We start from the raw sequence: 13,663 nt of genomic DNA, 5'->3' as shown, positions 1-13,663 counted from the left end.
TCACCCATCTTCTGTTGACATAGCAACACATTTGACATTTTTCAGATTTGAATGTCAACAAGATTCTCAAGTATTACCAGAAGTGCGACCAACCAAAATAGCTTCATGACATAAAAGTTAAAAACATGTCAAATGTAATTGTGAACCATTTTCTAAATGAGTGAAAATGTATTTCAAAAAAGGTATACGTACACACAATTAGTTCATAATTTAAGATTACAGGCATATATTATTTTAGAAAATGACAGTGCAGTTGAATTGGAAAACTCTTTTATGTGTATTATGCTGCCCTCTGGTGGTCATCAATGTGCACGCACCAAGAAAAGCAGCACAATGTCCATTCATTGATCTACGTTTACTTCTTTACATTCTTTTTAATTTAATTAATTCTCTTCAAACATTTTAGGGGGAGTGAGTTAATTCTACTTGCATCTCAAGGCAAATTTAAACACATTTTTTTTCTTTTTAAATATATTAAAATTAGCACATATTGTGTTATCAAACGAGAAGCACCTTTTTTCTTCTTAAATTCAAACTATGTAGGAAAATATATTAGAAATAAAATCAGTCCAGGAATCCAAATTGCTGTCCAATACATACACTATTTATTTTGGGATATGTCAATACGAGTGGGGGGAAAAAACCGACCAACAACAAACACAAGAAAATCCTCATAGTCCAACAAGAATTATTACAAGTTAACAAAAAAAAATACCACACATTCACTCAAGGGTTTGAAAGTAAAGAGAAACAAATGTAACAATTGTGCTCCTGTTATCCATCCACCGGACACACCATTAGGTACACCTGCACCATTTTAACAGCAGTGTTGAATGGCACTGTCACACTGTGTTACAAATATTTTGGCTACAAGAGAAGGGCAAAGTGGTACAGGCTTGCCTAATGGTGTGTCCTGTGTTTCAAAAGTCACTGTGCACTTTTTATTTTTTACGTAGAATACATATTAGCTTGCTGTATTCTACATTGAAGAATGTCTGCTAATAAAAATATTACATCTTGGGTCTATTTTGTAACATCCTCCAAAGGAACATGCTAAATTACAAAAAAAAAAAAAAAAGATTAATGCATGAGCGTGTGGGTTAGACAAACTCCAAAAGGATCCCTTTGAGGTTCCATGTCATTAGCAGGTAGGCCCAAAAATAAGTCCACCAAAATGTTGGAGGTGATGTTCCGACAAAAAAAAAAAAAAAAAAACAGTACTGGTTGTGTAAAAAAAAAAAAAAAACAGAAAACAGCAACCCAAACATGACATGCGATTTTTTTTAGTAATATTTATGTTAATCCTTTTTCAGGGTATTTTCATGGACATAAATTAGTATTTTGCGATCTCAAAATATTTTGGGCATGTTATAGCTGTTATTTTGCTACAAGCGAGTCTTAATAACTAGTTTGTTATTTAACACTTTTAACTTTGTATTTTTGTTCATTTTACATCCACATTGTGGATTGTTTGGATGTTATTTAATGCCTTTAAACTTGTATTTTTGTTCATTTTACATCCACATTGTGGATTGTTTGTCTGGACGTTACATTTCAAGGCAATTCTTGTGGATACACATTTCACCTTCCATGTCATGTCCGGGGCTCTGTAGAGGGATGTGATGTAAAAAAAAAAAATAAATCTAAAAAAAACATCCTCTTTTTTTTCCGTTTAAAAATGTCTCGGGATAGTTCACAGCACAGCTGTCAACAGTCTGTGCGGTGCTGAGGGAATTGGGCCTCAAGGCTTGCCGTTAAGGCCCCTGCCACGATTGAGCCAGGAGGCCAGAAGGCCGGCACGGTTGCGCGTCCGGGCGGGCCGGCAAGCGGCGTCCTGCGCCAGGCGGACGGCTCGGGGGGAGCGCCACACCTTGACGGTTGCGTCGTCACTGGCCGACAGCAACAGCTCCTGGTCGGCGGGGCTGAAGGCCACCGAGTTGACCACGTCATCGTGGGCCAGCCGTGCCAGGCAGATGTTGTAGTGGCGGTCCCAGATGTAGCCGTGCTTGTCCTCGGCGCCGCTGCCGAGAGTTGGGAGCTCAGTCAATGAAACTGGGCTTTTTACACCGAGGCGTTTTAGAAATTTGGAAGATTGTAATCTCTTTTTTCCCCTCTTTTCTTATTTTCCATTTAAGGCTCATGAGAGCATGCATGAAGGTCTGCGGCTTTTGATTTTTTTTTTTTTGTTATAAATCAATTATCCTACCAATTACCTAATCAGTTCATCGTCTAAAACTTTATTTTGGACTTTTGGGCAAACAAATGCGTATTTGAAAAGAAGACATTATTTCGTCCACTAGAGGTCGCTACTTTCACGCGTAATATAAGAGCTGTGACGTCAGAGTGTGTGGAGGTTTAAAAAGTGTACTCAGTGGCTCACCTGGCAACAAAGTCTCTGCTGACATCCAGAAAGATGAAGAAGCACTCGTCGTTGGGCGTGAAGGCTCGGTGGGCGCGAAGACTGCGCCGTTCCTCCCTCAGACTCTTCAGGTCGATCACGTGAAGGTCGATCTCCTCGGCGATGGGAGGCGGGGACATGGGGTCGGATATGATGCAGCCGGCAGGCCACGCCCGGCTATTCACGTACAGGTACCTGATTGGGCCAAATGGTGTCATGTTTATTCCAAATATTCACTTTTAGGAGAAATGTGGGGGGTTTTTTTGGAATGCGAAAAATAATCATTTTGGACTGTGTCGGAATTGGAATCCGAATTACCGGTTGTCCGGCGAGAGACCCATCCCGATGATGTGCCCGTGGATATCGATGACATGGTCCAGCGAGTCGAAGAACTCCTCGGAGCTGCGTTCTTCTCCCAGCACGGGTCCGCACGTGGTCATCTGGTCCGGCTTGATCCTCTTAATGCCTGGACCCAACGCAAGCGCTAAGATGGCCGCCTGACAGCGAGGCGGCGGTGCAACGAACGCACTCACCTATCTGGTGGGGCGAGTACGTAAGGCTGCCGGTAGTAAACAATAAGTAAGTCTTGTCCTCTGTGTCGCCGGACTCCGAGGTCTCCAGTAGGTTGGAATCCGGGGCTTTGGTGTGAACCCGGCCCATCATCTGAGCCACCTGTCTCTCGAGGGCCACCTGGCTGGGGTCCAGGTTCTTACAAGTCTAGCGTGGAGAACGTCAAACAGGAAAATCAAGTATTTGGGTTACTTTCTACAACCGCATGCGGCTCACCTGTTTCAAGTGCTCCAGGTTTGAAATAGGGGCTTGTGCGGCAGCCGTGCCTTGACCTCTGGCATCTCTCGGACTCGCCGCGTCCTCCTCCTCCTCCTCCTCGTCGCTGCTGGATGTTCCCAAATCAAATAGCAGCGGCTGCTGTTGTTGACATTTCTGCTCGCGGGCCTGACACTGAGCGTCGTAGTCCAGCAGCAGGTCTGGGTTGTCGTGACGCCGGCAATGGGCCACCATGACGGTGCGGATGGTGCTGGCGTTGATGTTTTGGATCTTGAAAAGGCGCTTCACCACGTTTACATTCTCAGATTCGATATCCTGTCCGAGTTGAGGGACAACAGTAGAGTCACAAAATGGTGGTAATGCAATTTTTTTATCAATACCACACCTGGAAGGCTTTATTGAGCCACAGCACAGAGCAGGACGTCATGTTGCCGATCCAGTGAAGGTTTCCTGAGATCAGGTGGGTCTCATTGAGCCAGCAGCCGAACACGTCGTACGGCTTGTTCCTCACCCGTGATAGCAAAGTGTAGTTTTCTGCGTTGAGCAAAGCACGTTAGCTCTTGGACGATATCGCAAAATTCCTCCACCCCGACCGTCATTCCCGATTGCGCATATACCGAGACTGAGGACGGCGATCTCCCCGGAGGAGGAGTGATGCGGGCCCAGGTAGACGCCGGAAACCAGCAGCAGGGTGTCGTTGGCGTTAAACTGCGAGAACTGCGTGTAGCCCCAGTTGAACTGCCGCATGCTGGAGCTGTGCACCAGCGCAATGTTGCCATCGTGCCGCTCCGTGTCCCAGAGCTTGGGGGGGGAACAAAAACTGGTTTCACACAAGATTAAAAAAAATGTCTGTACGCGGATTACCTTAACAGTGCAGTCTTTGGAGCACGAGGAGAAGCGATGGCCTCGGTGTGAAAAGGCCAAATGGAGAACCTGGTCAGTATGCTCCCTCAGCGTTTGAACCTCGACGCACGGGATGCAGTCAAAGAGACGCTTGAATTCCCTGTACCACGAAACGGCCGCTACGCAAACACAGTTGAGTCACCACGTGCAGGAGGAGGAAAACAAATCACGGGATACTGCGAGAACCTCACCTGGGTGTCGGGGTACGGTGCGGGGGATGCGATAATAGGAATAAAACAGCTCCCTCCATAAAAACTCATCTCTGGATACAGCCAGCCATTGGCGGCAGGTGAGGCCCGCTCTCAGCACGGCATCGTGGGGCAGATGCATTAAGATCTCCAACACCAGAACGTCTGGCAGATATGGGCCACACTCCATCCTAACATCCTGGATAGACCGCAGCATACTAACTTTAGTCCAGTTGTGTAAATTCTTTAAATCTCTATTTTTTTACATATAGTAAAGACTTGAAAAATTGAACTAAGTGGTGCAAAGTAAATGACTGCTATGAATGTAAAAAGAAAAGTATGCTCTTCCTCGCTAAAGCAGAACATCCATTTAGGATGGATGACCAAACATGGTAAAGAATCATAAGTGAGGCTGGAAAACTCGTGACAGTCACTGTCTTTCTTTCAATACGGACTTTTCGACCTCAAAATGGTTAAGTAATAACACCAGAGCCAAATGTTAATTACAAATTTGCCTCCAGGAACGTGTAAAATCGAAAATATTCACTGTTATTCGGATAACACCGACGTCACATTACACTAGCGAACTTGTGGCTAACTCTGCTAGCCGTCAAGCTAGTTATCGTCAACCTGACGCTTCAGTTTAATTCCGAGCTGAAGGGATTTTCTTTTGACAATCATACACCGGCTTCATAAAACGTTCGGCAATTTGTGGTGCTAAATCAAGCGGTGACAATATCGTGGACAAACCCACCTGCTGGATCAAAGTATGCTGCTAGTGGGCGAGCGTCTAGCGGCTAGCCGCTCGGAAAATGACAACAGATAACAGAGGAGCCTCAAGGGTGTACTAGTCAAACGCAGAAAACATCGATAGCTCGATTAGTAGATCGATCAATCACCACATGATAGATAGATAGATAGATAGATAGATAGATAGATAGATAGATAGATAGATAGATAGACAGACAGACAGACAGACAGACAGACAGACAGACAGACAGACAGACAGACAGACAGACAGGATAGACAAGATAGATAGATAGATAGATAGATAGATAGATAGATAGATAGATAGATAGATAGATAGATAGATAGATAGATAGATAGATAGATAGATAGATAGATAGATAGATAGATAGATAGATAGATAGATAGATAGATAGATAGATAGACAGACAGACAGACAGACAGACAGACAGACAGACAGACAGGATAGACAAGATAGATAGATAGATAGATAGATAGATAGATAGATAGATAGATAGATAGATAGATAGATAGATAGATAGATAGATAGATAGATAGATAGATAGATAGATAGATAGATAGATAGATAGATAGATAGATAGATAGATAGATAGATAGATAGATAGATAGATAGATAGATAGATAGATAGATAGATAATAAAATAATTGTTCAGAATCGATGAATCATTTAAAGACCTACTTTAATTTGAAACTGTCCAAAACCTTAAAATCTATCTTTTTGTGTTAATTTATCTTGATAAAGTAGATTGAAAGATAAATGCATAGTAGTCTTGGCAAACTTGTGATTACACGCAATGGAAAAGTCGAGGACTCTTGTGATAGTGATAGTATGCGGGTAGTTCTCAAGTTACTGAGATCACCACACACAAAGTGAGTCCATAAGAAGTGCTGTGTCATTATTAGAGGGAGTGCATCTGCATGGCGACAGCCTGCATTTTAAACAACTTGGGAACAGGCAAGAAAAATATAGAAGCAGCATGCTCTGACTAATTTTCTCAGGTAAGTGCTCTGTTTTTGTATAGTCTTGGTTCAAGTGTCATATTTAAAGCATGATTTCTTGCAGCATTCAGCCACATGGCTGACTGGATCACTTCTTGTTGCTGCAGAAAGCAGAAGATGACAGCAGCAGAATGACTCAAGTTTAACTTCTGTAAAGGTGAATTTGAAAAAAAATGGTAATCATAAACGTACATTTTATTTTAGATCTATTAATCTATTGCAATGCAGGAAAACAGCAAGTGTGGACCGTCTCACAAGACAAAACAACATGCAGTCCACACATTATCTGAAAATCTTCTTCATGGGTGATGCCAGGTTTGTTCTAATGAAGACTTTTCCGGAAACTTCCAGCGGGGAAGTCGGTTCTGTCTGACAGCTGACAAGCATGGCATCTCCCATTCTCTTGTCAAGATCATTTTCAGTGATTGGTCACTTTATTGTGTGCGTGACATAAATAAAAGATTAAAAGAAAAGAAAGATGCCAATTATACCTGTATGAGTTCTTGGAAATAAAATGGCTGAGTACACAAATAAATTCAGACTCATATGATTTATTTAGCATACAAGAAGCACAAATGTATTTACACTGGCATATACAGAAGCATACAATACATTTACTTATTTTAATATTACACCATTATTCGGTCTGTACAAGTTTAAAGTGACAATTTCATTGGTGAGTGTGAGACCTACAACGACACTCTTGTATTTATTTCAAGTGTTCTTCCAAAATGTTGTGGAATCTATAAAAACTACTCCGTTGGGCTCACATGCATGGAAAGATGCTGTGATCACATGACGTGTGGGCTCACGCATATCGGCCTGCCATATTGATCATGTGACAGGCGGGTGGTTGTAAATTTTCCCCGAGTCTTTGGACAAGTGCCGGGAGGAGATCTAAAAGTACGTTTATATTTCAAACCTGTAATTCAGCACTTTGGAGTCCTTTTTGTTAAAAGTGCTATACAAATAAATTTCTTTTCTCAACATAAACCTGTCCACTGGAGCGCTTTGCAAAAGTGCATCTTTGCTGTTCTTGTCGTTGCCTTCCTTGTCAGAGCACCAGGGCGGGAATATGGTGCACCAGCGGCACGTGATGATGGTGGTGATGGTGGCGGACCACGGGCGCCATTTGCTGGGCGACGGTGGGTGGAGCAGGGGGAGGAAGCGGCGGAGACGCCTGCGAGTTACCTTCAGCTGCTGCGGCGGCAGCGGCGGGCTTGTGGCGGGCGCTCTTCTGGTGCGCGCGGAGCCCCGCTAACTGCGAGTAGGCGCTCTGGCACACGTGACACTTGTAGGGCCGCTCGCCGGTGTGCAGACGTACGTGGTTACGCAGCGTGGACGACTGGCTGAAGCGGCGATTGCAGAAGCGGCACACGAACGGCTTGTCCAGCGTGTGGATGCGCATGTGCGAGCGTAGGTTGCTGCGTGAGTTGAAGCCACGATGGCAGATGACGCAGCGCATGCGCCCTGAGGTGTGCAGGCCGGCGGTGGACGAGGAAGATGAGGAAGGTGGCGAGCACGAGGACTCACAAGACTGCAAGTCATCTGGAAAACCACAATTGGATAAGAATTCATATTAAAAAAAAAAAGAACTTTGGGCCACTTTTCATTGTTGTGTAAAAGTTCTAATAAATGTCATTCTATAAATGTTTCTCACCATTTCTGCTCTTCTTCTGCTGCTGCTGTTGTTGCTGATGCTCTTCGTCTGTTCCCGGCACCCCGGGGATGCCCAGGAATGTGTTGTGTGTGTTTCCATACCACACCAGCAGCTCTTGGTCTGGTGGGATAGTCTGCAAGATAAACAAAAAACATCAAATGGGAATTCAGTTGGAAAAAGTTACTCACATCTGGAGTTTTCTGTAACCGTCCTTTGGCGCCCTCTAGTGGTTTTCATTATTAGTATTATTCTTATTTTTGAGCAAATAAAGATGGTCATTATGGTCACACTTATATAAATATTTTTTGATGGTACTTTTAGTAAGTTTGAGAGCTCAAGATCATGATCATTAATTTATGTGCCTATATATTATTATTATTTTAAATAAACGGACTGGGGGAGACACCAAATGTGAAAGGTCAGGAAACCCTGCATGCAGGCACGAGACCAAAAGTGGTTCCTTTACCTCCACTGCTTTGTAATAAATGCTGCTGCCAATCTGGACCACCTCCAGGTTCTGCTCCTGCTCGTTGCGGGCGCACTTGATGTAAGTCATCCAGCTGCGTTGGTCCTCCTGGCTGGCATCGATGAAGTACCTCACAGTGCCATCCTCGTTAAACACCTTAAAAAAATAAATTAAAAAAAGACATGGAGATGAGATTTGGGAATGACTCAAGTAGAATCGTATGGGATCTGAATAAGAGACTTACCTCCCACATCAGGTTGTTGTTCTTGAGTAGGTCAACGTGTTCCGGGGACAGGACTTTGCCGGTAAAGGGACCCATCTCTGTGCCGGCCTTGATCCACGTCTTGGAGAAGATTCCCAAACCTTCTCCTGGGATGGAGCTCTGTGCAATGATCACCTCACTGGGGAGCACCAAGCTGGATAATTTCTGCACCTCTGGGAAAATAAAAAAAAAATTAAGCAATTAATGTCAACAAACTGCACAAATACCAATTTTTGTATGGCATGTTAAAAGAAATTTCACACTTTTAATTTATTCAATTTTAAAAATGATGGTGATGGCTGAATTTTTAACTTTGTTAAATTATGACACCAAATTGGTCCATAAATGTAAATGAATTTTATTTTTGAGTCTAACCTTTTTTTTCATCCTTCCCGATTAGTCCTTCATATTGGGTCAATAATGTATTAATGCAATTTCTGGTAGTTAAAAGAAAAAGCCACATTATTTTTATTGAATGTGTTTTATTTCTGTATTCATAAGATCAATTTCAAAATGTTTTAAGAATTTTCAAAAAATAATGAATCAATATTTTGCAAATAATTCAAACTACAATACATTTAACTAGGTCTATATTATTCAAAATTATAACAACGTATTTTTTTATTGTATAAAAAAAGTTTAAATTTGTTGTTTTTGTGTTTTTCGCCTGACAGGCTCTCATGTCATGCAGCTCACCGGCGGCAGGTTCCCCAGGCACCCAAAACGGAGCGGCTCCAAATATTAAGCGACACTTTATCCTCCGTTTAATTCGATTATCTGCTTGAATTGAACGTTTTTGTTGCGCACGGAAAGCAGTTTTATCCCCACCTAAATAGGCGAGGGGGAAGGGAAAAACGTTTCTTTAATGTCCAAATCAAAGTTTTTCTTCTTTTTCTTGTATTTAAAAGCTGCAACAACAACACAAAAAATGATAATAAAAGCTTTGTCCATTGGGGGTTAAATGGTGCTCCATTGCGCGGGCTCCAGCAATTGGTCACGCTTCAGATGTGATATTCATTAAAGCCTCGGCGCAAAAAGGGAAAAAGAGAGCGAGAAAAAAAGAGACGGCTAATTCCAAATTCATTATCCTTTTAAGAAGTTTGTAGCAATAAATTTGCGCTGAATGGAGCGGCGTCTTGTTAAAAGGGACTCTGGAATCCGCGCGACAAAAAAATGGAAAGGCGATTAGATGGCTGACATGCAATGAATAGCATTAGATTTAGCCTTCACGCCGCATTATGCGACCAACAGCAAATGCTTGAAAAGAAAGCGAGACGTGGACAGAGCCGGAGGAGACGGAGGGAGCCCCACATAGCTGCCAAGCGCACGAAAAGAGACTGTCCGCAGATTGATGAATGCCGGGGACAAAGTTGCTCCCAAGAAAGGGGAGCCTTTTCGAAATGGACACTTTCCCAGGTCAGCGCGCAAAGTTAACCAAATGAATTTAAAGGCCCCCTTGAATTAGCGGCACTTACTTGCTTCTTTCGGGGGCTACTTAACGCGTTAAATGGCTCGAAAAGGAGGAGAAAAGACTGGCGAGGAAATGTGGGAAAATGTCGAGCAACAAGTTGGAGGCGATAAACTTTGTCGTCTTGACGGGGAATAAAAGTTTTCTCGTTTACTACTTACTTTTCTTCTTCGTTTTTTTTAATTCTCCTTAATTTGTAATGCAATTAAATCCCATCCGAATGACAGCATAAATTATGTTTGGTTCTTCTTCTACGAGTCATTTATTCTTCTTCGTTTATTTAATTCAACCCGCACGTTCTTCTTCGTTTACTTTATTCAAATACAGTACAGGTAACAAGCACCTTGACCCCCTGATTCCTCTACGATTGCTATGGAAATTAAAAAAAAAAACTTTGCAAAACTCTTATTTCTTCTAAAATTGCTAAATAAATAATGCCCACTATTTATTAATTTAATACTCCCTTGATTGATTAATTAATATGAAATAATCCCAACAACCTTCTTTTGCTTCTTCTACTGTTGTCATTCTATTTTTTAATGTTCTTCCAGAATTAAAAAAGCAAGTCAATGAAAATCATTTCAACCATTCAGTCATTAATTATAAAAATTGTAAAATTTAAGGAAATTGTACTGATTTTTTCAAACCGGATTAAAAAACAACAACAGCCAGACAAACATAATAAATATCGACAGCCCCATCGGGTGGTTCTTCTACCTACCTCCAGCGAAGGACTGAGCCAGCACCTCGGCGGTGAAGGCGGTTCTGGTGCAGCCGGCGTGTCGCTCGTCGGCCTGCAGGTGCTCGGCCCCCTGCAGGACGTTCCTCCAGCGGCCGTACAGGAAGCTGTGTAGGACGTCCGAAGTGATCACGTCCGACAGCGCAGCCCGGGCTGGACATTTAAATCCAGACTTGAGGGCCAACGCTTCAGCGGGGAGCACGGAGCCCATTTTGTCACGTTTTGAACCTGAGAAGTGAACTTAAAAAAAAAATGCAAGAAGGAGGAGGACCAAGTGGTGGTCTCCTCCCGAGAGCGTGTGAGTGAGATCTGGCGCTGCTCGGCTCTTGAGGGGCCCTTTATACTAGTGGGGGGGCTGCCCCTAGGACCCTAATTACTTATTAATGACACACCCCTTGCGGCGTGGCGCTGCCCACGCTACAAGAAAAGAAAAAAAAAACTTTGTGCACGCTACTGTTTTCCATAGAAAAACGTAATTTAATAATAACAATAATAAAGCTGAGTGGACCTCTTGAAGAACAAAAAAAAAATCAAATTACAGATATCGGGGGCACTTAAAAAGGTAAGTGTCTTAAAAGCAATAATTCAAACACTTAAAAAATAACGCACTTGGGGGGAAAAAACGTTTCATCTCATGAATGAATGCACACTTTCTGTAGAAAATAAAAAACACAAAAATAACACATGAATAAAGCGGATGGCTTTGAAAAATCACTCGAAGAAGCAATTTCTCTTCCCTATTGATGATCATATATTTTTTACGACAAAAAAACAAATAAAAAATACTTTAAGATTTTCGAGTGAATTTACATTTCCCCAAGGAAAAAGATTAAAAACAAAAATTAATGTGAGGTCACTATTTGTTTAAAAAAATATACATTATGATGCAGGTCAAGAAAATAATTAGAAAAGTGTGTTGATTCGTTTTGTTTTATTGCTTATGACTGAATATTCTTTTCACAAAGAAAAAATACGGAAAGAAAACTGCGCAAAGGAAGAAAAACAGAGTATTGGGTATCTTTTGGAACAAAATGATTTTCAAAAGTTCAATTCAAAGAACTGGTCAATTTTCCTCACTGTAAAAAAATAGCAGCATGCCCCCCCCCTCCAGAAAACACCCCAAAACAGACTATAGAAAAGTGCTGCACGTGAATGTTTTTGTTAATTTCTAAAGCAGTGGCCGTTATTGTTCCCTTGAGTGCATTTGCTATTCATGTGCCTGTAATGTTATTTAGTGCGGGGAGTAAGCGCGGGAATAACAAGAATGAAAACACGCTCATGTTTTTTTTTTTTTTTTAAACATATCTTGGACTGGGGACGAGGAGAAAGGTTGGGGGGGGGCATAAAAAAGGTAGTGGGGGGTTGTTTTACAGCATTGTTCCCATGCAAAGCTGCTTTGACGGGCTGCACTTGTTGAGGTAAAACGGTTTAATATTCATGGCTGTTGCTGTGCGTGCCCCCCCCCCCACCCCCAAACTCACTCACCCCCTCCTCTCGGTATTGTGACAACGTTTCGATGAGTATATATACGAGCCCCCTATTTTTCAAGCTTCACGGAGTGCGGCTAAATGGGCAGTTTTCCTTCTTTTTATTTAGGACATCTTTATTCCATTCGCTGCTTCGAGCCTTCAGCCCCCACTCTTTTTTTTTTTTTTTTTTTCTCCCCAAAGTGATGTCAGGGCCTCTGAAAAGTGTCGCAAATCAATCTTTCATGGGGGCTTTTGAGGGCAATTTGACATCCATGCACGCCTCTTTTCACTGCAGTAGCTACAAGGAGGATTGGGAGAAAAATGGGATTTTTTTTTTTTTAAAGAGGAGGGGGGGAAGGGGTTTAAATATGGAGGTATAGATGGCAAGTAGATCCAAAAAGAGGCAAGGTGAGTGACAGGGCACGTAAAAAGATTACTGGGCAAACAGCTGCTTTTTTATGAGCCTCCACTTTTTTTTTTTCCCAGATGAAATTTGGGCAACCCCCCGCCCTGAGTTTTCTAGCCCCCCTTCCCTAATCTATTCCTTTTCTCATCTAGATTGATTTACATTGATGGGATTCATCAACCCCCCCATTTTAAAAAAATCAGGGCGGGGCCGGGCTCTTTATTAAAGAGGAATTAAAGGTCCTGAATTGGGCTCAGGCATGGATTTGATTTGCTTATTTATGCATTAACCTCGGCTGCTGGTCATGTCACCCCCCCACACACACATATAAGCTCAGGCGGCCCCATTGTCGGAGGGGGCTTTTCTCCTGGCCATTTAAAGCCTATCAATTTCGTGTGGATGATTGACAATTATTGCACAAAGACGCGCGCTAATTGTCGCGTTTCAAAGAGCTGCTGGGAAAGCTATCAAAGAGAAGAATGAAAAAAAAAGCAGGATAAATGGAGATTTGCTCCCCTTTAAGAACAACAAAACGTGTTGGAATACATTAGAACGTCCAATGAATAATCATTTGTATACACTGAGCACACTAGCGCACATCTAATGAGGTCAAGTTTTGCTTTTGAAGCTCGAGTTTTCATTGATAGCATTTCAGAACACAAATGATGGAGCAACACATTTAGACAAGAAAACATACACACTTAAGTGAAGGACTTGGATGACCAGTCAGACCTGCAACACACACACGCCAGACAAGTGAGGAGTCATTAAAATGAGATTAAGCCGCACGGTGAGTGTCTCAGTGTGTGCACTGCAGTGGAGATCAGATAATCTGATGCAAAGGTGAGAGCAGAGGTGGGACCCCCCTGCAGCGCCACCATTCTTCCCCTTGTCACACCACACCTGCCTGCCTTTATATGGGGAGGGGATGGGGGGGTGCATAGACATGAGTCACATGACACACTTGAAATCATCAGAATGGGCAACAAAGCTTAATGTGAAATGAAAAGCTATTAAATTATTTTCACATTAGTACTTGAAACCTAACGATTGCAAAACAGAAACCAGAACAAGGTCATTTGACATGAACAACCGTAACAGAAAAGAGTATTTGAAATTTACATAAATATTTTGAAAAGGCTGGCTTTATA

The 13,663-nt window shown here is 42.4% G+C and overlaps 2 protein-coding genes and 1 long non-coding RNA gene across 3 annotated transcripts; 1 reads left to right on the top strand and 2 right to left on the bottom strand.

Moving 5' to 3' along the window:
• Positions 1-582: 582 nt before the first annotated feature.
• fbxw5 (F-box and WD repeat domain containing 5) lies at positions 583-5,186 on the bottom strand. Its single transcript, XM_088391192.1, has 10 exons — positions 5,030-5,186; positions 4,279-4,474; positions 4,049-4,206; positions 3,802-3,985; positions 3,570-3,718; positions 3,185-3,499; positions 2,932-3,115; positions 2,717-2,864; positions 2,381-2,593; positions 583-2,021 (listed from the first exon to the last, which is right to left on the bottom strand). Exons 2-10 carry the CDS (start codon positions 4,463-4,465, stop codon positions 1,742-1,744), a joined length of 1,818 nt encoding a protein of 605 aa, XP_088247318.1. The 5' UTR covers positions 4,466-4,474; positions 5,030-5,186; the 3' UTR covers positions 583-1,741.
• Positions 5,187-5,878: 692 nt separating this feature from the next.
• On the top strand, positions 5,879-6,577 carry LOC148389615 (uncharacterized). Its single transcript, XR_015861900.1, has 3 exons — positions 5,879-6,042; positions 6,107-6,199; positions 6,271-6,577. It is a non-coding gene; the product is annotated as an uncharacterized LOC148389615 (long non-coding RNA).
• Positions 6,578-10,939, bottom strand: LOC148389614 (PR domain zinc finger protein 12-like). Its single transcript, XM_088392713.1, has 5 exons — positions 10,620-10,939; positions 8,413-8,603; positions 8,169-8,324; positions 7,703-7,835; positions 6,578-7,590 (listed from the first exon to the last, which is right to left on the bottom strand). Exons 1-5 carry the CDS (start codon positions 10,846-10,848, stop codon positions 7,097-7,099), a joined length of 1,203 nt encoding a protein of 400 aa, XP_088248839.1. The 5' UTR covers positions 10,849-10,939; the 3' UTR covers positions 6,578-7,096.
• Between the last annotated feature and the right edge of the window lie 2,724 nt (positions 10,940-13,663).

Source organism: Syngnathus floridae, chromosome 12 (genome assembly GCF_059516105.1).
Source record: "Syngnathus floridae isolate MCC-2025c chromosome 12, RoL_Sflo_1.0, whole genome shotgun sequence".
Classification (NCBI taxonomy): domain Eukaryota; kingdom Metazoa; phylum Chordata; class Actinopteri; order Syngnathiformes; family Syngnathidae; genus Syngnathus; species Syngnathus floridae.
The sequence above is the reverse complement of the archived record's forward strand: the minus strand, read 5'-3'. Positions and strand labels throughout refer to the sequence as shown.